This window comes from Garra rufa, chromosome 1 (genome assembly GCF_049309525.1).
Source record: "Garra rufa chromosome 1, GarRuf1.0, whole genome shotgun sequence".
In the NCBI taxonomy this organism is placed as follows: domain Eukaryota; kingdom Metazoa; phylum Chordata; class Actinopteri; order Cypriniformes; family Cyprinidae; genus Garra; species Garra rufa.
In genome coordinates this window covers 83,013,823-83,038,567 of record NC_133361.1, presented here as the reverse complement: position 1 = coordinate 83,038,567, position 24,745 = coordinate 83,013,823, and the positions used below count along the sequence as shown (strand labels likewise).

General features: G+C 40.8%; 1 protein-coding gene across 1 annotated transcript in view; it reads left to right on the top strand.

Annotated features, from left to right (window-relative positions):
• LOC141339661 (uncharacterized) overlaps nt 1–24,745 on the top strand; it is a 353,139-nt gene that overhangs the window by 4,880 nt on the left and 323,514 nt on the right. The window contains 1 exon segment of the mRNA XM_073844972.1: nt 12,567–13,631. Coding sequence (XP_073701073.1) covers nt 12,567–13,631 — 1,065 coding nt within the window.

Sequence of the window (24,745 nt, the reverse complement as noted above, 5' to 3'; positions counted from 1 at the left end):
ATGTGAACGCTCTAATCCGTTAACATGGGTGCTGAAAAGAATACGTAACGCATACGCACTTCAGACGGAGCAGGTTCGACCATTTCCATCTCTTTTCCTTGCTGCTACAGTCTGTAGTGACAACAGACCGCAAAGGATGATGGCCACACCTGGGCTGATGGGAAATGTAGTTCCCGCTACCTCCCATTCGCTCCATTCGCCTGAGCAAACTTTTCTCAGAAGATCTATTGTTTAATCGAGTCATGCGACCACGGTAGTATCGAAAAAATTTGTTATTGCGGTATGACGGTATTTACAATACCGTTACATCCCTAATGTTCACATTTGTGGACATATCTTTAGAGAATTAGATGAAAATGAAAATATGCTAAGTGTTACTTTTACAATAACAAAACTTAATTGTCCGTCTAATCTGATCTTGTCTAAGCTATGTCAAAATCGATTATAATAAACGTGAATTTATGTCATTACACAAACAAATAGGGTAAGGTTTAAATGTTTTATTACCAATTACCATTTTCCTAACTTTAATCAACCAAAGCAAGCGTTTTACCGGCTGTTCGAATGTAATTAGTTGTAATTTGTATTATTTAATGCAAACTGTTTTGTTTACATCCCCGATACAGCATACTTCCGCCATTCTTACACATGCAACATCGGGATTCTTTTTTTTTTTTTTTTTTTTATTAAAGAATAATTGGACATTACAAAAATAGAAAAAAAAAAAAATAGAAATCCAGATACACAAAATACAAGCTTAATCTGTATACAGTAATACAATATGTATTAAGAGGGGAAACTAATACCATACAGAGAGAAAAAAAAACTTATAAATAAAAAGTAAATAAATAAACAAAAACTAAATTAAAACCTAGAAACAACTAAACAATAGTTCAAATTTTCTTCCTTTTCCCTTACATATACAAAAATTATATTGTGGGAGCATAACCAGAAAAAAAGTTCTCTGTGAAATGTAACAACAAATGTATTCATTTGTTTTAAAGACTTTTTAAAAACTTCTATTTCTGATAAAAATAAATTACATTTTGGTATGCATTTAGCAAATTTCTGTTTATGATTATAATATTTGCCTTGCAAAATGACACAAGTCTTCCTCATGTGTGTTTTCAGAAAATGCAGGTATTATCAATGTCCATGAATTTAGAAAGAGCTACTTTACATTGATAAATTTCGTGAAGTATTTTGAAATGCACCGCTTTAAGGCTACCGATGGAGAGGGGAGTCACACAATGACGCATTGACGTGGGCGTGGTGTCTGACGTCACACATGGATGTGGGCGGGGTTGGATGTCCACCGCAGGCTGCAGCGAGCCCTACTTGGCTTTGATTGGCCAAGGCCCGCCCGCCCATAAGGCCGTTTGACAGACATGTCAAACAACCAATCACAGTTCGCTTCGTTCAGCGTCACGTTTCGGTGCGTGGAAATGCCCCCACAACAACAGATGGGCATGCAACAGTCAGTCACTGAAATAACCAGCATTGAAAGTTAAATAAGTAGAGGGAGAACAAGCAGTAAGTCAGTAATTTGTTTGTGAGCATCATAAATGTGTATAACAACAATGGCATCTGCATAAGCACATTTTAGCAAAACACAGAGTAAATCAGTCTGCGCTTTGTTTCCCAGCGGACCGAAAAATAAACGCAACACTCGCGTCTCCTGGACATCCGATCTAATTCAACGAATCAGATGACGACTTCGACATTCCTGAAGTGTTTCCAGTACTGAATTCTTTAAATATGAAAATGTACTTAGAGGCCGTCAGTCATAAACACAGACTGTTAATGCAACATTGTGATTGGCCCACTTTATAGCCTTAACCCTTTGTGAACATCTGGCATTGTGAGGTGCTCTCCCAGGTTCAGGAAACAGTTCTCCGTAAAATGCGCATTACACACTCGAATATTTGCATTTCACTGTTCCAGAACAGTGTTGTAAATATAACTTAAAACACTGATTTATAGTTGTTTTTGTATTTGAAAGGCCAAACAAAGAATGTATAGTTATTCAATGAAACGGACTGCGTCTCCACAACATGGCGCTGCAAAACTAGTACAGCCGGTTAAGTTACGCCTTTTTTCTTTTCATATTTATATGGGTGGTGTTACGCACATTTACTCACCCGGTGATGTGGACAAGTGGGGGTGTGTTTGAACGAGCCATTTCAGGGAGTTGTGGCTAAGTCTTAAAGGTCCCATATTGTACACATTTCTGGTGGTTTATTTAAGTTGTTGATGTCCTTAAGAATATATATTCAGGAGCCTTTCTTCTGATTGGCCTGTTGTTTTCTGAGTGACACACAGCCAGGCCAACCTTAAGTAACTACGGTCATGTATGCTGTAGCCTAGCCCAGAGCTTGCTGTGGCTTGGTGATACTCAACAGGATATTTCAGAAGGATCATTAATGTTTCCCCCTTTCACAGTGAGCGCTGATTCCGGAAAATTACGGGTATGAGTGCTGTGTGAACAAAAGCCAGAACCAAATGCCATAAAGGCAGTGTTGCACTGATGATCTCACATCCAAATGTCACATGTTTTTATGGGTTGTGTGTAGAGCACGCATAGATTCCGGAAAACAACTGTGAATGAACCAAATTAAACAATTCCGCAACAAATCATGGAACACATTAGAGGGCTGCATTGGGATTAGGACCCAACGCAAATCTCGCCGGAGCGGGCGGTTTGAACTTTGCTGCGTGCGGGAATGGGCGGCTAAAAAAAAAACACTGCGGGATCGGACAAAAAGCAAAGCACAGACCGATTCGCAGATTGGAAAGACGATACATCCGTTGCTTCAGTGCCAAAGCCGGTGGATAATGAAATGGCTGAATATCTCAGCTCCCGGCTCTCTGATAACCCAGACCCAGGCAGCGTGCTTTTGAGCCCGAGCCCGTCGGGGCCGGGCTTCGGGCCAATTTTCACGTCATAACTTGCACGCATATCGGGCTTCGGGCCTGCTTTAGAAAAAAAAAAAAAAAAAAGTTTAATGAGATTTAATGCGTGCGGTCCCCGGAAGCGCCAGTGATGCCTAACTCGCGCATAGCAGAGTATGAGTGGAGCGCGGAGTGGAGCGGTGTGATTTTGAATCTTTAAAAGTCGGAGCCTCATGGTTTTCACACTCTCCAAGAGCGCTCCACCACCGCTCCATCATGGACAATTCATGCCAATGGTCCGTAATATAACTGCACATTAAGCAGGAAATCATATGTTAAACATGTTTAGCTAGCGTGTTAGAGATGGATCATTACAAACTTTGCACTGGATAAAGCAGCAATACTCTTTTAATGCTGACAATTATTAGCTGTGGTCAGAACAAATATTGCACACTAGTGTTTGAAACTCTCCTGTTATTTTATTTTATTATATTTTATGAACAGGACTGTTACATTTCAAACATACTGAATTATATACAAAACATACTGACGCGGAGCGGTGTTTCTGATATCAGTGAGCGAGGAGTGGAGCTGGAGCGGAGCGATTATTAAATGCAAGGAGCGCTGGGGGAAATTGTTGCTGCTCCACTCCGCTCACATACTCTGCGCAGCACAGAGATTTCAAGCCACGTGGTAAAGTTGTGTTTTTGAAGTTTTCTATATTATTATTTATTCTTTATATTAGTGTTGTCACGATACTGGAATTTCTAACTTCGATACGATACCTTGAAAAAATATTGATATTCGATACTATTTCCGATACCACAGAGAAAAAAACTGCCACAATATTAAGGAGGTAAATGTATTTTTTAATTTAAAGATAAATATAGTCTAGAACATGACAATGAGGTATGCATTTGTACACTGCTACAGCCCTGTTCAGCTTCTTAGCTTCATTTGAGCTAGAGCTTCATACTTTATTCGCTGTTCAAATACAACTGGTAGTGTAGGTCGTAAACTTTTTTTTTCTTTTTAACCCACACTTTTAAAATTAACTAAACTATCTTAATAATCTTAGAGTTTAAGTTAATGGTAAAAGATATTTGGACCCTAGGCTGACCAGAGAGACGCGTTTTTTTCACAGACAATTTATAGGGCAGGCAGCGAGCGGATCGTGAAGAAAGTTCAGCTGAAAGCGACACTTTATGTTTTAGGCTAGAAATCGCTGATACAACCTTTAAACTATAATTTACTAATACATTAATTAAAATCCAAAGTTATATCTGTTAATATTTTTTATTGGACCAGAGCTTACACATCTGTTGTATTTTTATTACCTACCATTATCAAAGATTCAAATATTCTGTAACAAATGCATTGCTCATCGTTCATAAATGCTGGTTAATAGATTAACATTATTTGATGAACAGATTTTAATGCCGGATTCATCAACGGATTAATCAACAATCAACGCAAGCAAACATGCGTGCATCACACACGAAAACAATGTTAAGTTGCTCACTGGATCGACATTAAGACAAATCGCAGAATTTAAGTAATGATTTTTTTATTTTAAATAAGCGCAGTTAATTTACATTTGACCGCAGTTAAAGTATTTACTCGTCTAAGATTCCTCAATCTGATTACATTAACGAACTACGGTAAGAAACAGGACAACACTCAAATTAGCAACAATAATAGGCAATATTATTTAATGATTCAGTAATTTTAAAATGAGAACAGTTCTTCTTTATAAAAAATCCGGGTGTCTGTCTTTCAGGTGCTTTGCGAAATTAGTGGTGATAGCGCCTTTTGTTAGCACTGCTCTGTAGCAACTATTACATATTGGCTTGCTTGTGTACTTCGACTTTCCATGTTCATTTGTTTCATATCCGAAATATTTCCAGAAAGCACTCCTGCTGTGTTCTTTATCAAACAAAGCAGTCACGTGTGGTGTTTGTCAACTCACCTTTGTGGAGAAGTGAAAGTGACAGCTCGGCTATTATCGATACTTCGGGAAATTAGTATTGGTATCGTTCAGATATTTCATTATCGATATTTATCGATATTTTTGACAACACTACTTTATATATTTGTTCATTATTCGTTTACTTTACCACTGCGACTTTGTATGTTCCGGTTTTGTGCAGCACAGCTGCCTGCCCTGTTCAAAATGCCTTTGTTCTGAGATGGTGATAATAAACTTTAAATGTATAAACTTTTATTGATGTTTGTTTTATATCTGTGGATTGCATTGTAGACTAGTCAAGTGTTGATTTGATATATGGGTGAATGACGGATAAGGACGGACAAAAAATTTAAATGTTAGGACTTTCTATACTTATTACAGTGTTGTGTATGTAATGCAATGATATTTACACATTTCAATAATGTAATTAACCATTTTTTTGATGAATCAGATCTTTTTCCTCATGAAAATGTCATTCCTGGGTAACGTAATGAATTTTTAAATTAATTACATTTCTACCATTGTTGGCATATACAAATGTACTGATCTCCATATTTGGAGCTCAACAAACAATTAGTGCTCAGAAAACTACATTTTACTCACAATTAATATAATCAATTTGGGATTTCATATAGGCACAGGCTCATTTTTGGCTGCTGCTAATTCAAAATTCAGAACCAAATAAAAAAAAAATGGAAAGTGTTTAAAAATGTTTTCCAATAAAGTAAATAAGACTTGTTTTATCATTAACTCAACAAAAAACTGAATTGTGTAATCTAACACACAAATATGGGTTAAATGAATTGCCTGTGTCATTGTTAGCCGGAATGACATACTGTTAGACGGAATGACATTCTGCAATATTTTTCAGGATTACCATAAAAACCATCATCAGTATAATTTTTCTTTCCAACACTCAAACTTGAAACAAAGTAAGATACACTTGACAGTTGCAAAACTCACAGTTTTTAATGATTTAAAAAAAGTACAACAGGCTTTTTGGGAACTGGTCTTGATTTGTAGTAGCTACACACAATAATAATAATAATGAGTATTAGATGCAGGTTGTAATCACACCAATTTCATTACAATCGTATTTTCTAAATATTACAGTAAATCTGTAAAATTATTATGCTTCATAAACAATGGCCAGGGGTATAGTGTATAATGTGTAATAACACATTACACCGCTAAAACATTTAGGCTTATTGCAAATGAGTGTTCGATTAAAGGAACACTCCACTTTTTTCGTAAATAGGCTCATTCTCCAACTCCCCCCGAGTTAATAAGTTGATTTTTACCGTTTTGAAATCCATTCAGCCGCTTTCCTGTTCTGGCGATATCACTTTTAGCACAGCTTAGCATAGATCATTGAATCCTATTAGACCAATAGCATCGCGTTCAAAAATGACCAACGAGTTTCCATATTTGTTGTATTTAAAACTTGACTCTTCTGTAGTTATATTGTGTACTAAGATCGGTGGAAATGCAAAGCTGCGAGTTTCTTGGCTGATAAGATTAGGAACTACACTTCCATTCCGGCGTAATAGTCAAGGAAGTTTGCTACTGTAACATGGCCGAAGCAGGCGGAGTATTATCAGAAATGAGTTCCCAGCTAGTTTAGCATTTGCACATGTGCTGCGTGGTATTACTGCGCCTGCTACAGCCTTATTACGGCAGCAAACTTCCTTGACTATTACGCCGGAATGGAAGTGTAGTTCCTAATCTTATCAGCCTAGAAAATTGAAGCTTTGCATTTCCACCGATCTTAGTACACGATATAACTACAGAAGAGTCAAGTTTTAAATAGGACAAATATCGAAACTCGTTGGTCATTTTTGAATGCAATGCTATTGGTCTAATAGGATTCAATGATCTATGCTAAGCTATGCTAAAAGTGATATCGCCAGAACAGGAGAACGGCTGAATGGATTTCAAAACGGTAAAAATCAACTTATTAACTCGGGGGAGTTGGAGAATGAGCCTATTTCCAAAAAAAGTGGAGTGTTCCTTTAATATTTCAAGTTTGCTTGTTACTGACACATTATTATTCCACTGAATCATCACCATAATACCTTGCTCTCTTTTTTCCAAGATACTCAGCCCTAGCTTCTGCATCTGTGTTTATTCTGGCTCTGAACCGTCTCTGCCTCTCTTTTTTAGACAGAGGCATCTGGAAGAACAGAATTGACCTTAAAACACCAGAAGCTATACAAAAGTTTTAAAATGGGTAAAACTTTATAATAACGGCACGCTATTAATCATTAGTTAAACATTAGTAAACAGTTAATTCATCATTTATAAAGCATTAAAAAACATTAATAAGCAGTTTGTATACAGCTATAAATGCTTTATTCTTGATTTAAAAGCATATCTATAATGTGTTTAATAATTGTATTTCCATACTTTAATTTCATACTTGTAGGTAGGCTTATAAATCAAGCATTAAGAATTTATAGCTGCATTTTAAATCGTAAATTTATTAATGAATTAACTGTTTAATGATGCTTAAATAATGATTAATAACGTGTAGTTATTATAAAGTATTACGAAATGTGGATATATTAATAATAATGATTACATTATTCATGATTTGACCATTAACATTACAAAAGTTCAATTCAATGATAATTAAATGTGAATCATATGAAATCAAGATGAATGACAGCAAAAATACGGCAAAAAACATACAATTATGTAAATAATGTTAATGTTAATAATATAACTATAATAACTATACCTAAAAGTTTACAAATGTTAATTAAAAACTAGATTGTTATGCCTATGTCATTCTGGATAACGGATGACATGTCCTGGCTAACAGAGTTTTTTTGTTATCCAAGAATGACATGTTGTTATCCAGGAATGACAAAACAAATATTTTTCTTTATAATCAGGCACTAATTTAACCACCTATGGAAAACTACAACTTAGCCATCATCGCTTTAAGGTAATCTTTTAGATCAAATAGATAGTTTTTTTATATAAAAACATTATAAATAGTTTGTCGGTGTTATCCAAAAGGACACATGATTTTGCTACAAAGTGCATCAGTGACCGAAAAGGTCAAAATATCATCATTTTAAGAGACGCTTACTCCCCTTTGCACTTGTTCTGGTGCTCCTTCAGGGTCTTCTTTTTGATACAATATTATGTCACATGACATACCACAATGCATTATGGTCTAAAATGGTCATTGGTGTCTGTTATCCAGGAATGACATTACAGAAATCACAATTTGGGGACAAAAGTCTTTCTGTCATTAAAATTTAATTAAACTTAGTATTATAACCATATTTGCAGGTATCGTTTAAAACATCAATACAATTATGCCCAAGTAGATTTTAAATATTTGTATTTTTATTATTTACATTTTTATTGTATTTTTGTACTCAGATTTTAAGCCGGGACAGTTACCCGGAATGACGTTTTGGGACTTTTGAGCTCAATAGTTCCTTAAAGATTAATTATTTATAATGAATTCTCACAAGAGTAATTAAAGAGGGGAAAGTTGAGTCATTTAATGAAATGCATTTAAAAATGTATACATTTTTAATATTATGAATATGCTTTGGACACCAGAATTGACATGCCACGTCATTGACCCACATATGTTAAATTGAGTAAACTCACTGTGGACCACATACCGCCTGGATATCGATGTCACAAAACTAAAACTTACATTTAAAAAACAAACAATCAAAAAACTCCAAACATTTCTCTAAATTGTTCTGATAAAAAAAAAAAACGAAACGAAAAAACATAAACTTTCTATTAAATACAAATCTGGTCTATTTTAATCGCTGTAACAGTATAAGCTGTTTGGCGGAAATAAAGATGGGCTTTGGGTCGGACTCGGGCCAAAATTTTTTATAAACTGTCGGACAAAGGCCGGGCTACAGCCTGTGCGTCTCGGGCCAGGGCCGGGCTAGGGCTTAGATTTAAGGCCCGTGCAGGGCTCTAGCGTGCTTCCATGGTGGAAGTTCAACAAAGAGCGCTATCAAAGCTGGCACGTTTCATCTTTAGTATTCCCGCATCCAGTGCGCCTTCAGAGCGGGCCTTTAGTGTCTGTCGGCGCAAATTGGAAGAGAGACGCACGGGATTGGGACCGCAGTCAATCAGCAACATTCTCTTCCTCCACAGCAATTTCATGAGTTCGCACTTACATATAATAAACAGCGTAAAAGTTAAAGCAACACTAAGTAACTTTTCCCTCAACACCCAACGCTACAGGTTGGAAGGGGAATTGTCCATTACCGCTATCCAGGACCGGCTTTTTGACAAGGTAGAGTATGTTGTATGACTTTATGAAAGTATGAAAACCTTTTGTGAAGCCTGCCCTAAAGCAGGTCGCATTTGTAGTCTTATTTGAACTAAAAAACCGCGACCCGACAACCCAAACTTACATAGTGCTGTTATGGCCGATAGAGGGTCGCAAAGCAAATACGAAAGTCCCATTTCACCGTTATGAGTTGATGCGCATAAGGGGAATAAGCGGGGGGCTCCAGCGGGGGCGGCGCAGCTGTGGCAGTGGGGGAAAGGACACAGAGGGGATGGTTGAAGTGGGCTAGAGATCAAGTGGACGGGAGTGGGCTGGCGTTAAAATGGGTTGACTGACTAGGGTTTGGTGGGTTTCCTTGATGAAGGAGCTTTCTGCTCGGATGTAGCTCTTGAAAGCTTCTGATGACCAGCGGCTAAGTGCTTAGATCTGCTGTAGGGAGAAGCCTTTTTGAGCGGCTGTGGCTGCTGCGCCTATACGGAAAGAATGGCTGGAAAAGTTTTCGGCTGGGGTACCAGAGAGAAGCAAGACAGACTTAAGGTGCTTTTGGAACCAGAAGTGTGTGGTGGGGCGGTTGAAGTCGTCTGTAAAGAGAGGGTCGGAAGGGAGTTTGGAATGAGATTTTCTGAGCTGGAGGAAGGATAGGAGGGTTTGAAATGGTTGGAGGGGTGATTTAAGGTTTAAAATATAGATGAAGTGGCCTTTCTTTGTTTGGATGGGTGGGTTGAAGCCAGATGTAATGGCGAGCTCAGAGCATCTGAGGAAACCAAAGAAAGCCAGGATAAACATGGCGTCTAATGTGCGGGCAGTGAGGATGGAATGGTAACCTTTACGGAGGGTGGAGATGCAGTTGTTCAAAATTTTTAAGGTGATAGGTTGTCTGGGGTCTGGGCGGTTGGGCTGGGTTTTTTTTGGATACCTTTGATGAGAAGGGAGGTCTGCGAATTGGTTATATGGGATGAAGGTGAGCCATATAACAGTTTGTGGAAAAACTGGATTCCGCTTAGGTATCCTTTAATGGAGCTGGCTTGGAGGTTTTTATTGGAGTTGAGATGAGAAATAAATAAGCAGGGAAAAATCAGGCAAAGGCAAACTATAGGCAGAGGGGAAAATGTTTAAAACATTTCCATGCTGTAAGGTAGGATTGGAGAGTCCTAGGGGAGACAGTTTGGAGAATGGAATTGATGGAGGCTTCGAGGACGGGTCTCAGAGGGTGGTTTACGGGAATATCAGTTCTGAATAAGGAGGAACTGGGGTTGGGGACGGGTCCGCCTCTGGTGCCAGCGATCTGAATTTCTGCCAGAATCTGGGTTCTGATGGAGTTGGGTTCCAGGGGAGGTTCCTGCGCTAGAGCATTTGGAGATGCTGGAAGGGGCGTGGCTGAGGCTAATGAGAAGGAAAAGCGGGTCTGAGGAGGAGGAAAGGTGGCTACCGGGACTGTAAGTGGAGGTAAGTCTGCGCTGCGGCCGTCTCCTGGGACGGAAAAAAGAGGAGGAAAGAGAGGGAGAATGGCGGGCATTCGGAGTCTGCGAGATTAGAGGTTGGCTTGCGCTAGGAACGGCTCCTGGGGCGGAGAAAAATAAAGAAGAGAAGAGAGGGGGTATGGGGGGCACCGGTGCTTGTGCCATGAGCAGGGGAATGCTCGTGCTATGATTGGATGGCGGTGCTGCGGGCCATGGGAGGGGAATGGAGTTAAGAGAATGGTGGGGCAAAAGCTGCGGACGGGAATTAGCCGCCGGTGTGGGCGAGCTCGTGCTACCGCGGCGGCTTGTAGAGGCGATGGCCTGTTCTCCGCCGGCATGAGCAGCAAGCTTCCGCTTGGAAGATCGAGAAGGAGGGCATTGGCTGGCGACTGCGGCGTTCGGGGCGTGGCCCAAGCTCTGTGATGGCTTTTTGCTGCGTCCTGGCGTAGAGTAGGGAGCCCTGTGGGTGGTCTGAGTGAGGCCCTGGAGGGAGGGGTGGACTTTGATTTCTCCTTCGGTTGGAGAGATGCGTAGAGGCCGAGGAGATCCGCTTTGGAGGAACGGCGTGGGAGGACGACGCCGGAGCTCGCAAGCGTCTTGCGTAGCCCGGCTATGGTCCATTTTCCCTTGGCTGTGGCCGAGGAGAGGGCTGTAGCGTAAGAGGACGCTGGGGAAGATGCCTGACGCCTGGAAGGGTGGTGGAGATGGCGTGATCTGGCGCCTTGGAGTGTAAGCAGCGGCTACGCGAGAGGGCCTGCGGCCCCGCGATGCAGCCACGGGCTTGGTTGTTGGATCCTGCGGACCGCTGGTGGTACGAGCGGCGACCAAATAATTGCAAAACTGCTGTTTTCATGTAGTTTATCATTGTATTTTTTTGCAAAGCAGTCTATTTTTATGTGCCGTGTGATGGTACAACATTTTTAATAAAAAATGAAATTATATTCAAATGTATTGTGTGTTTTGTCTTTCTGTGTTCTCATAGGCTAGCTACTTTCAGACATGCTTTCTGCACATTTACACCAGGACCATTCAAGCCTATGGAATACTTCAATAGCCAAAATCTAAGTACTTGAAGTCTAAAGAAATGCACGGTAGCCCAGGCTACTCTTCATCTTCCCTAACAGTGTGTCAGAATACCTGCAGGCCAAGGAAAGAAACAAACATGAATCTCTTGAATAATAGCAATACAACGACGGGAGCGGGATAAAGAAAACAGTCCTGCGCAGGATTCTAGAACACATTATCCGTGTATTTTCCGGAATGGCTGTGTGAAAGAGGCTGAAGTTGACGTAACACTGGTCTCTTATATTTACGTTGTTCGAAAGCCTGTGCAATGATGTAGTTTTGACATCTATCGACTGAACAGGGTTTTCATACTTGTTTTTGTGTTGATGCTGCTTAGCAATGAAATGGACGCAATGTTGTCGGGGTTTGACAAAAGGAGGGTGGGACGGTGGTTGGTATTCGGGGTGGTGACTAAAGGTGGTGACTGAGTAGATCAGACGTCACATTTTTACAGAAGTCACTGCGTCTTGTGAAAAGGAACAGCTACTTTAAGCAGGCTGTGTGCAGTTTACTGTGGATTGACTGTTTTGAAACTTATATGGTAGTTACATAGCCCCTAGACCTCAGTTATCATGAAAAAAGCCAGAAAATTTAGATTTTGACAATATGGGACCTTCAACTTTTATAATATATATCTCTTTGGTTTTGAGACTTTAGGCTTTGCAGCTTCACAAATCGTATCTAATGCACAAACAGCTTGTAACACTCTAAAGGAAACCGCGTCATATGCCCCTTTAAATTATCTTTGTTATTGATATCCCACACACCAGCTCTACCAAATCTGCTTCTGGCGCCACCATCTGTAGGACTTATTGGCACTACTCTCAAATGTTAGTTTTTCATGTTTTTCAGCTTATAACAAGTTACTGAAAATGAACCCTTCTTACTTGTATTTCAGAGTTGATTAAAGAAAAAGAGGAGAATGAAGAATCAAGTCAAGTTGAGGAGAAAAATCATTTTAAAACTGGAGAAAGACCTTTGAGTTGCTCTCAAGCCAAACAGAAAGATTTAAAGAAAAGAAGAGCAGAGAAATGTTCCACCTGCACTCAGTGTGGAAAAAGTTTCACAAGAAAAACAGATCTTGAGCGCCACATGAAAATTCATACTGAAGAAAAAACATTTACTTGTGATCAATGTGGGAAGAGTTTTTCACGCTCATCAAGCCTTAAGGAGCACATGAACATCCACACTAGAGAGAAGCACACATGTGATCAATGTGGTAAAGTGTATTTAGCTGCTTCAGGTCTGAGAAATCACTTGAAAGTTCATACAAAGGTGAAGCCACATTCATGCCATTTGTGTGGTAAGAATTTTTGGCATCTACAGAGCTTGCAAGTATATGAGAATATAAATACTGGTGTGAGAGAATCCATGTGTTCCAAGTGTGTAAAGATTTCTACTTCAGTAACTTATTTAAAACTGCATAAGTTGATCCACACTGGAGAGAAATCCTATGAGTGTTCACACTGCAACAAGAGATTTAGTCGGTCAGGGGACCTGAAAATACACAAGAGGATCCACACTGGAGAGAAACCTTATGAGTGTTCACACTGCAACAAGAGATTTAGTCGGTCAGTAGGTTTGAAAACACATGAGAGGATCCACACTGGAGAGAAACCTTATGAGTGTTTACACTGCAACAAGAGATTCCGTCGGTCAGGGGACCTGAAAATACACGAGAGGATCCACACTGGAGAGAAACCTTATGAGTGTTCACACTGCAACAAGAGATTTAGTCGGTCAGTACGTTTGAAAACACATGAGAGGACTCACACTGGAGAGAAACCTTATGAGTGTTCACACTGCAACAAGAGATTTAGTCAGTCAGTTCTTTTGAAAACACATGAGAGGATCCACACTGGAGAGAAACCTTATGAGTGTTCACACTGCAACAAGAGATTTAGTCAGTCAGTACATTTGAAAACACATGAGAGGATCCACAGTGGAGAGAAACCTTATGAGTGTTCACACTGCAACAAGAGATTTAGTCGGTCAGTACATTTGAAAACACATGAGAGGATCCACACTGGAGAGAAACCTTATGAGTGTTCACACTGCAACAAGAGATTTAGTCAGTCATCAGATCTGAAAACACATGAGAGGATCCACCCTGGAAAATAACCATATCATTGCACTGCACATGAGAAGCATTTTATTCAATCATCTGCTATACACAGTCATGCAGAATATCTCTGGCAGATTTACACATACTGGTCTGGCATGTACTGTATATGTATACTCATCACTACTGGTAAATTAGAAGGAGAGAGATTAGTCTCATTAGTTTTCACTTTTACTTTAAGTAGTTAATGATCATTTTGCTTTGAGTCATTATTAAATGTTAGTTTTTTATTAATACATTATCTTTACTTTTTATATTTTATTAACAACATTTGTGGTCAACTGATGTATTTGCATAAGAAAAATAATTTTAGCTTTAATAGTTGAAAGCCAACTAAATAAAGCTTTTAAATGGAATTGAATTAAAAGTCTTTATTGTCTTTGTATTTTTCATCATAAAGTGAAATTAGGAGCATTGCTTCTGACTAGTGTTAGAAAACATGTACTACAGACAGTTGTAATATTGAACATTGAAATATATATATATATATATATATATATATATATATATATATATATATATATATATACATAGGCCTATTTAGGGGGCAGGGGGAGGTACAAAATCTGGGGAGTGTATTTGAGGGGGGGTGGGGGGACGTTTGAATTCCAGCTGGATATAGGCATGGCATTCTGGCTAATGCCACAGGGGCCGGACTATTTTCTTTAATGTGGGCTGGTCAGATTTTTATTACTAATATTGTCACCCTTGGTAAATATAAGCAAAAGTGGATGTGAAAATAAATCTGCATAATTTATCCTTTTGATCTTTCATTAAAAAAATTCACAAAATTCTAACCTGTCATTGAAGTAATCAATAGAACCAAAGGATGAAATCTCACTTGGAAATAAATATTTTCTCTAGTTCACATTGGCCACTATTATTGGCACCCAATTATAGCAACGTCATTTTCCAGTTCTGAGATACAGTTCTGAGTTTTCTCTAACAATGTCTAATGAGTTTGGAGAACACCTGACAAGAGATCAGATGCCATTTCTTCAAACAGAATCTATAGATTCTCCAGAATTTCTCTCTTCCCAGCTTCATGTTGGTGGTGCTTCTCTTCAGTTTTTATACAAGGTTCTGGGGCCGGATTCACGAAACATTCTTAAGAAGAAATTTCTTCTTAACTGCCATTTTCTTCTTATTTTTTAAAATAAGAAAAAAGTTAAGAATATTTTGTATTCCCAAAAAAATCATCTTTTTACTTAAGATTGTTCTTAAGACATAAATGAGGAAAATTCTAATTCTTGAAAAGAATCTTCTTAAAAACCACCGTAAATAACTTCTTAAAGTTAGGATAGCCCGAGACTTGTCTTAAATCCCAAATAGTAATAATTATTTAATTGATTGATTGGGTTATTTCAAATTAACTGTTATATTAAAGCATTGCAACACTACTAGCTACATATCTAAAACATATTAGGACTATTATTAGAGATGAGCACGAGTTCGCTGAAGTGACAGCAATGACTGATAATGTAAACAATTATCTTTCATGATTAGCCTGAGTATGACCCTACTTTTTGCCGTCATCAAAACTTAGTAGCAACTCGACAAAATCGAGTCAGATAGGGAGATTTAAAAAAAAACAAAAAAAAAACGACATAATCTTTGGCCGTATTTAGCGCATGTGCAGGATGCGTTTGCTGTAGCAGCGCACAAACATAACGGAAGCGTTCATTCAGACAAGGCAACAAAATACAACACAAAAGTGAATAAACTGTTCGCCAAAGCTTAAGACAGACCCATTAAAAGTAACGGTTCAAAAACACGGCGCATTAAAAACATGAAGCCGAGCGCCAGACACGGTCGTGACGAAAATGTGCGTGCTTATGATGACTAGGATAATCTGCAGAAACCGCAAAAAAGACGTTGAAGTGTTTATAAATGCGTCTCCAGCCATGTATTCACTCAGGTAGATGTATCTTTTTTTTTTTCTTAAGAAAGAAATTAAGATGTTCTTAAGAACATATTTGAGAATATCTTAAGATTTTTTCAAGAATTGCACTTAAGAACATTCTTACGCACTTCTTAGAATTTATCTTAAGAAATTTCTTAAGAAGATATACGTGAATCCGGCCCCAGGTCAGGGAAATGGGACAGCCATGGTAGAAGCTTAATTCTGTGCTTAGTGACACAATTTTTGTGTTGATTTTAATGTTTGTTTTGGATCATCGTCCTGCTGGAAGATGCAACCATGGCCCATTATAAGATTTCTAACAGAGGCCGTCAGGTTTTGTTTTTTTATTTGCTGGTATTTGATAGAATTCATGAAGTACTGTGTCTAAACAAGATGTACAGGGTCTACAGAAAAATAGGTCCACAACATTAAAGACCCAGCATTATTTTTAATTGGGGGCATGGGATACTTTTTATCCCTGTCTGCACCAAAATCATCTGGAGGGTTAGCTGCAAAAAAAGCACATTTTTAGTTCCATCTGACCATAGAAGCCAGTCCTGTTTGAAGCTCCAATCATGTCTGACAAGTGAATACACTGGAGATTGTTTTTGGGAAAGCCAGGAGGATTTGTTCTTGAAACCCTCTTGAACAACATGTGGTGATGTAGGGGCTGTTTTATCTTTTTTTTTAGGCTTTCTGAACCCAAGACTCAACAATTCTCTGCAATTCTCCAACTGTGATCCTTGGAGAGTCTTTGGCCACTCAAACTCTCCTCCTTATCGTGTATTAGGATGATATAGGCACATCCTCTTCTAGGCAGATTTGTAACATCTTTAGTTGATTGGAACTTCTTAATTATTGCCCTGATGGCGGGAATGGGGATTTTCAATGCTTTAGCTCTTTTCTTACAGCAACTTTCTATTTTGTGAAGCTCAACAAACTTGTTCTGCAAAAAAAAATGGAACACTAAAATAACACATCTTTATCTCATTCGATTAGGCAAGGCTTGTTTTTTTTTTCAGAATAATCCTTTGTTTTTATATACAGTACTGAAACTGTATTTTGGTATGTTTAATATACTGTACCCACTTAAATTCATTCATCTCTGACACAGTTTGAGATAAAGGTATCAAATCAACTGTAAAAATCCCTAAATATAATTCCCTGTAATGCACAAGGCTTTTTTTTTTCAGATTATTCATTTTTTATGTTTTTTTTTTTATATTTTATATAAAAATAAATTTCTGTAAGGTCTTGCTCTCACATTCTGCTTAGACTCAATTAAGTTGGAACCTCCTCCTATACTTTGGTTTTATTTGTGTATTTGTATTTTTCACTTTCTCTGTTTGCTTTTATTTCATTCATTTACCTTTGTTTAGCTTGAATTTACCAATAGGTTGGTTTCACGTGACTTCACGCTGCTGTATCGCAAGAGCGCGGAATTCAGATGGAGGGCAGGAAGTGAAATAGCTGAGGATCTGCCAGTGCCGTCTGAAATAATGCCAATGTTTTGTGTAGTTTACGGCTGCTCCAATCGTTCAAACCGAGAAAAGGAAAAGGGAGTTTTACAGAGTACCAAAGATTGTCACTAATAAAGCTGAGAAATGTAAAAGCTCACAGAACAACACCGTAAAAAGTGTATTTTTAAAGTCGTCTGCGGTCGGGAGTAGCATAGTCTGTTAATGCTCGTGTCTGCAGCGACCACTTCGTCGGAGGTATGTTATCTAGCCAACTTGTTTTTTGTGTCTGTGTTTATATAGCATTAGGTTGTCGTTAAATGCTCATTTACTTAGTAATGATTATTAAGGTACCGGTAGTCTAATATGAACTTCATTGGGGCTTTTTAGGCTGTCCTAGCGCTTTGGGTGACGTTGAGTTGGTAGACGGTCAACTTAGGGTACTGAAAAACTAAACCCAAATCAGAGGCGTCTCTTAAACGAGAGCAGAGGATGAAGCCCAAGGAAGACCCAACAAAGACGGTCAGAATGTGCAGAGGCTATGTTGGATCTCCAACAGACAGATGAGAGCCCGGATCTGACACAGACAGCCGAAAGCTCTGAACCAAAGCAGCCAGCTGACAACAACCCATAATCAGAGGGGATCATTGGGAATGGGACCAGCAAGGTGATCAAGGTGACCAGCATTATTATTCATTGTTACAAATGTTGACCAGAAAACTTGTATGTTTGTAAAAAGTTGTAAAAAAAAAAAAAAAAGATTACTTCACAATAATTCACATTAACTAAAATCAGTCTGTATAATTGGACCCGAGAACTTGCATGTTTGTAAAAAGGTTGTTAAAAAGATAACTTAACAATTCATATAATTCATATTCATGAATTAACTAATCATGCTCCCCACTGATATGTTGCACACAGTCCTTTGAAAAAACGAAGACAAGACAAGGTTCTACACGGGGCTTCCCAACTTCTTAGTTTTGATTCAGATTTTTGAGCTGTGCAAACCCTACATCAGCTGTGGTCCTATGTCTGTGCTGTCTAAATTTGAACAGTTCATTTTAGTTTTGATGAAGCTGAGACTAAATCTCCCGCTGAAAGATTTAGCTTTCAGGTTCAAGATCTTTCTGCCAATTGCTTCTAGAGTTTGGCATAAAGTCATTGACATAATACATGAAAGGTTGTAATTTCAAATTGAGTGGCCAGAGCGACATGTTCTACAAGCTACAATGCCAATGGGATTCAGACAGGCATTTGGATGTAAAGTTGCTGTGATATAGGGCTGCAACTAACGACTATTTTAATAGTCGACTAGTCACCGACTATTGAAACGATTAGTCGACTAATCGGATAATTATTCAATTTTTCTCAAATTTAGCATGAGATTGCTTTAATTATGTGGAAAATGATAGTAAATACAAGAAAGAAGGGGGTACTTCAATGAAAAATGCATATTTTATTGAACTTTGCTGCTGATAGGCCAATTCATACTAAAAGTAAATAAAAATGCCCTGTCTAAAACCATTTAGGCACAGTAATCGGTCAGTACAGACATAAATGCATAAATTAAGAAACTCTATAATCTTTTTAAAGGACAGGCACATTTGTTTTATAAGAAAAAATAAATTAAAATCAAGTAAACATTTTCTTCCTGTAAACCAGGGGCAGGCACATCAGCAGCAATAATACCGTAAACAAACATGTATATCCAAAACAAAACGTATTGGCTTCCATGTTATTTAAATCTTACCGAGGCCAGCCAAACTCTGTTTCATTCAACTGTCCGACGTGCTTTCTCTTTAAATGTTCGTGCATCACAGAGGTGCTGCCGTGATGCACAAGGACTGCTTTACAAACCATGCAGGTAATCTTTTTATTCGCCGTAGCAGGCTAAAATGCTCCCAAACTTTATGCCTGTTTCACACATACTCAGTCTGCATTGCGTCTACAGTCCGTGTGCGTTACGTATGCGGTGCAGAAGCAGCACGGACTTGTTTTGCGCTCACACAGAACGCGTTTACAGTCCGTACATTGTGAACGTTGTAATCCGTTAACATGGGTGTGGAAAAAAAATACGCACTGCAGGCGGAGTATGTGTGAAACGGGCGTGTTTTGGTACGCGCAGCTGCTGCATTCAGTGCATTGGACGCCGCCATTTCTGTATGTTATCGCTCAGCATAGAAGCTAATGCCTATGTGCGACTCTCGGCAGAGAGATGCCTCACTCGGTCGGAGAAAACATGTCTGGCGACAACATCGACAATGAAACTCATTGTCGGCTATTTCTATTATCGATTTTTGTCGACAACGTCGACGAATCGTTGCAGCCCTACTGTGATAGTTGACTGTTTCGAAGTTTTTGTTGAGAAGCCCTCTAATTTACTAGCCCAAGCACAAACGTGGTCAAACTACAAGCATCACCATACTTTCTGATTGGTGTTGCACCCCAAGGCTATGTAACTTACATATCTTGTGCCTGGGGAGGGTGAGTCAGCGATAAACAGATCACAAAAGAGAGTGGCCTCCTAAAAAACCTGTTACCTGGAGATATTGTCCTAGCAGACCGTGCGTTCAATATTGGTGATGGTGTGGGATTTTACTGTGCTTCACTACAGATACCTGCATTTACCAAGGGGAAAAAACAGCTGTCAGTGTATGAGGTAGCAGACACAAGAAAAATTGCGAATTTGCATATTCATGTTGAGAGTTATCGGTTTAGTCAGAAGAAAATATCAGATTCTGCAAAGCAGGGCTATGCCCATAGAGCACATGACAACAAAACAAGGTGAGGCACTAGCATTGATTGACACATGATGAATCTTTCGGATTCTGTTGTCCCATTGGAGTAAGGAGGAGGGAGGGATAGGGATAATAATCAGTCAGTCCAGTACCTAAGCCCTCACACATGTAGAGTCCAATACCTGATTCCTGTTTCTTGGCTCTGATGATAAGTAAGAGGACAGGGAGTAGTACTACATGTATCAGTCTGTTAATATGTTTTCATACTAGGGCTAGTGACTAGTCCAATTGTACTGGATACATGTATTATATGTAATGAAAGGGATTCTAATCTGTTATTGCACACCATGTTCTTATTATAACAATTGTTGAAAAATCTAATCTTGTAAATAAACCACCATGTATAATTCTGTCTTCTCAATGGCATTTAATGTTTTCATTAACAGCCAGAACTCACAAAGACCACACTCATAACAATAGTCAAAATGTACTCTTGTTTCATACAACAGTATTGATATAACAGCAATATCACACACCCCACTTTCTAGAGTGCCTGGATCCTTTCATTACACATGAGTTTGTAACTTGCTGTCCCAGTATTTATGGAAGTATACAGTTTCTAAAAAAAAGCACTCAACTTTAAGGATAACATCATCCTAAAGTTCAAGATCAGGCAAAATCATTTCAACAAAAATGTCATTGTGGTTCGACACAACAAAATCACATTACTCAGCGTCTACAATGTGAAGCTGTTCCTGAACTTGGTAGTAGTAGTCATGAGTCCGGTCCAGCATGACATTATCCCCATCATTTATGAGGCAGAAGCCCTTTTCCCCAGCACACAAGCGCAGATTGGCTTCATCTTGAGTGTGGACACTAAAATCACACAGAGAAGGACATGAACAATAGATTAACAAATATATTTTCTGGCTTTTTGGTTAGTTTAGGACTTGAGACACAACTCAGACTCGAGATTAAGGGACTTTACTACAACAGAGACAGTAATATTACCTTAATCTCGCAGATTCCAGTTCTGTGACAGTCACAAGAGACAATCCCATCAGGGGAGGACCCCATGTATGGCCACTTGGGGTTCAGCCAGAGACCACTGTCCATACAGGAGAAGCCTGCATGCTCCCGACCCATCAGCTTCTCATACACTCCTCTGGCTTGTGCTTCATGTTTGCATCCATAACTGTACACAGTACACATTCAAAACATGAAAAGGAAATCATTACTTAGTATTGGATGTGTAGAGCCAATTCAGTTATTTAAATGCCATTACCCTAAACCCCTATACTTAGTTCTACTCCTGCATAACCCTAGTCTTATAACCCTATAACTAATGTTGACTCTTCAGGGCTGTCCATACCATACTCAATCCACTGCGCGTTTTTCTCTTATCAGCTCGTGCACCAAAGCAATGTGTTACTATACATTTCAATTAAAATTCCACCAGTAATAAAGGTTTACTTAATATACAGCCTTCTTTTTTATCCAAATTATACCCTCTGTTGTCAGTGTTTCTTTTTCTGGAAATAAACACTGTTTACACTCAGCCTTACCTCTGCCTTCCCTTACTTCAAACCCTAAATACCTTGTAGCGGCTGTGGTGAACCTATATGCTTCTGGGTAGCATATGGCCTTGATCAAGTTCTTGGATGGTTGCTGGGGGTTGGTCTTTATAGCTTGTTTCAGCTTGGAAGCAGTTATGCGTCCAGCTCTTTGCCTAAACCAAATCCTGCTTGCACTCTGACTTCGAGTTGCCCTCTCTACAGCCTGGACCTGGGATATGATGGGCTCTTCTAGCTGGAATACCTGGCATAGCTCTCCAAGCTCTTTGGGGGGTAGCTGCAGAGTCTCTGGTGTTCTTTATTCAAGAACAGTTTTAGGAAGCATACTAGATTTGGGGATGAATTCTTTGTAGTAAGGCTCCCTAGCCATCAGTGCTGCACTCCTTGGACAGTTTTTGCTTAAAGTCTCAAAAAAACTAGCATATGTTTCTGACCCTCTCTTCACTCAATCGGAGAGCAAAGTCAATATATGTTTCCAGAGTCCAGTGAATTTTCCCCAGGAAAACTGTGAGCGAATGGGTTCATTTAATCCATGACAAAAAATGTCCTTAAGCGCCACATCATTGAAATTTACCAGAAGACACAGTTCACAAAAGTCCACAACATATTCTTCTATGCAACGGTTACCTTGACGAAGGCGGAAGAGGCGTGATGCTGCATCCATGGTGATCTGTGTTGCAAAAGCCACTGGATCTTTGGTAGGCGAAGTATTTCTGTAAAGCGAGGACTCTGGGAAGCGTGTAAGATCCAAATGCAGGCTTTATTAAGCAGATCAGTCAAGACAGGCAGGGTCAAACACCAGCAAACAATAACATCCAGGGCAAGACAAAAGCGTAATCCAGTAATACAGGCGTGGGTCAGAATCCAGGTGAGCAGTCCAAAGTAGCAAAATAAACAGAACAATGAAACAGGGAAAAACTATGACTGTGAAACAAAACGTCTAGGTTACGAAGGTAACCCTCGTTCCCCGAAGGAGGGAACGGAGACGTTACATTGGGATCTCGCTTGAGAGACCGATCACCTCTGAGCCTTATTAAAAAGGCCAATTGAAAATTGGCGAGTGGACGTGCGCGCCGGCCACGCCCCCGTACATACGGGTATATAAGATGGCTGCGCGCACCACTCAGTCAGGCTTTTGCTGAAGAGCCGGGAGAGCCCAGCGTCAGCGCGACGCCAGGGGCGTGGCAGGGGAATGTAACGTCTCCGTTCCCTCCTTCGGGGAACGAGGGTTACCTTCGTAACCTAGACGTTACCCCTTCAGTCGAATCACTTCGACGTTACATTGGGAACTAGACCCATGGAAAAGGCCACGACCCTGACGCCGCGTTACGCACAACGCCACGTGCCGGCAGGTCTTCCCAGACGTGTCCGCAGGCGGTCATTGAACGTAACCTTCCCAACGCCCCGAGGCCCCCTTTTTATAAGGGGGCCTGCAGGGATGCCAGATGTACTGAAGCATGGGTTGGGGGGGCGGAGCACATGCAATTTGTGCATGTGGAAATGAGAATAATTCAATATATCCATAAGATTTCTTAGGGATACACGAGGGAAACAGCGGTCTCCTCCGCTGGAAAATATTGAAAAGTATAGCCACAACCTGCGGGGCGAAGGAGACCCAGGCAGGATCACAGCCAAGGACTACTCCGCATCTAGCCCTGACTGCGGGGCATGGAGGACCCAGGTTCGCCGGAGGGAACATTCTGGGAGATAGCGCACGGATCCACGTGGGAATGGCGCAGCAAGCCGACACCAGCCGTCCCCCCGCTCGCCTGAAGTCTTATGTTAAGACACGGGAGGAACGGCCTCTGCGCGGAGGTTGAAGAACCTAGCGAAGGTATTAGGTGTCGCCCAGCCCGCAGCTCTATAGATATCTGCTAGTGAGGCGCCATGGCCAACGCATAGGATGAAGCAGCACTCTTAATGGAGTGGGCATGAACACCTAAGGGGCATGGCTCTCCCGGATATAGATAAGAGAGGGAGAGGCATCTACCACCCAATGAGCCACCTCAGTTTGGGGACAGCATTCCCTTTCTGCTGAACCCCAAGCAGATAAGCTGCTAGGTGCGTCTGAAGTGCCGAGCGAATTCATTTTCACATAGACACAACATCGCAAGGCTGGGTCTGCCTCCTCCAGGGCAGAGCTTGCAGGTTCACCACCTGACCGCGGAAAAGCGTGGTGGGGAACCTTGGGCACAATAGCCGGGCCGGGGTCTCAGGTAGTAACGTGAGAGTCGCCGGGCCCGAACTTCTTGACACACTTTGCTGGCAAGGAAAGCTTGTAGGTCTCCAACCCTCTTAATAGGAGCCGGGGCAGTCAGGAGCGCTGTCTTAATGACAGGACTCGACTGAGGCCCACTGAGCACCTCTGGGGAACCTTTGCTCGTTCAATGGGAGCCAGGGCAGTCAGGAGCGTTTTTCTCGCTCGACTGAGGCCCGAGGCTCCAAGGGAGCGCCCCGCGGCCTGAGAAGGTGACGGGGAAGCTTCCCTACAGAGAAAGTTTGTAGGTCTCCTACCCTCTTGATGGAGGCCAGGGCAATCAGGAGCGCTGTCTAAATGACAGGAATTCTAGCTCGACTGAGGCCAGGGGCTCAAATGGAGCGCCCCGCGGCCCCGAAGGGCGACGGGGGGGTCCCAAGAGGGTATGAGGCGCAGTCTGGCACCTCTGAGGGACCTCACGACCAGTGGGTGCTTACCTATTTTGCTTCATCTACTGCATGTGATATGCGGCTAAGCGGCGGCATATATTCCGAGAGTCGAGGGGACAGCCTGCGCTCAAACTCTCCTGCAGGAAAGGAAGCACTACTGCAATCGTGTATCTCTGTGCCTCTCAGCGAGAGGAATGCCAGCGATAGACCTCATCTCAGTGCGTGAGCCAGCCTTTGCCAAGGGAGCCCAGTACCGAGTGATAGTTTGTATCACGGCCTGTGAAAGGCCGGAGAGATCTACGGTGTCAAGCCGTGCCCTTACAGGGAGGGACTGCCGCGAGGGGATGGTTACTAAGACCTAAGTCCGGGTGGGCCGTCCTTGCAGCGCAACCTCAGACTTACTCCTCGTCCTCCCTGGACTCGCACAGAGTCTGCGCAAGGAGGCTCACTGGGGAAGGGCGTACTTGGGCCCCGGAGGTCAGCTATGTGCCAGAGTTACTCTGACAATGGGAGGAATCGGGAGGGCGAGCGGATGTGGCTGGGCCTGCCGATATAACTCCTACTAGCTGCGTCACGGGGTGGAGTCGCCATTCTGCAGGTGGGTGGACTGCCGTGGGAACCGGGCGGCTGCACGGTT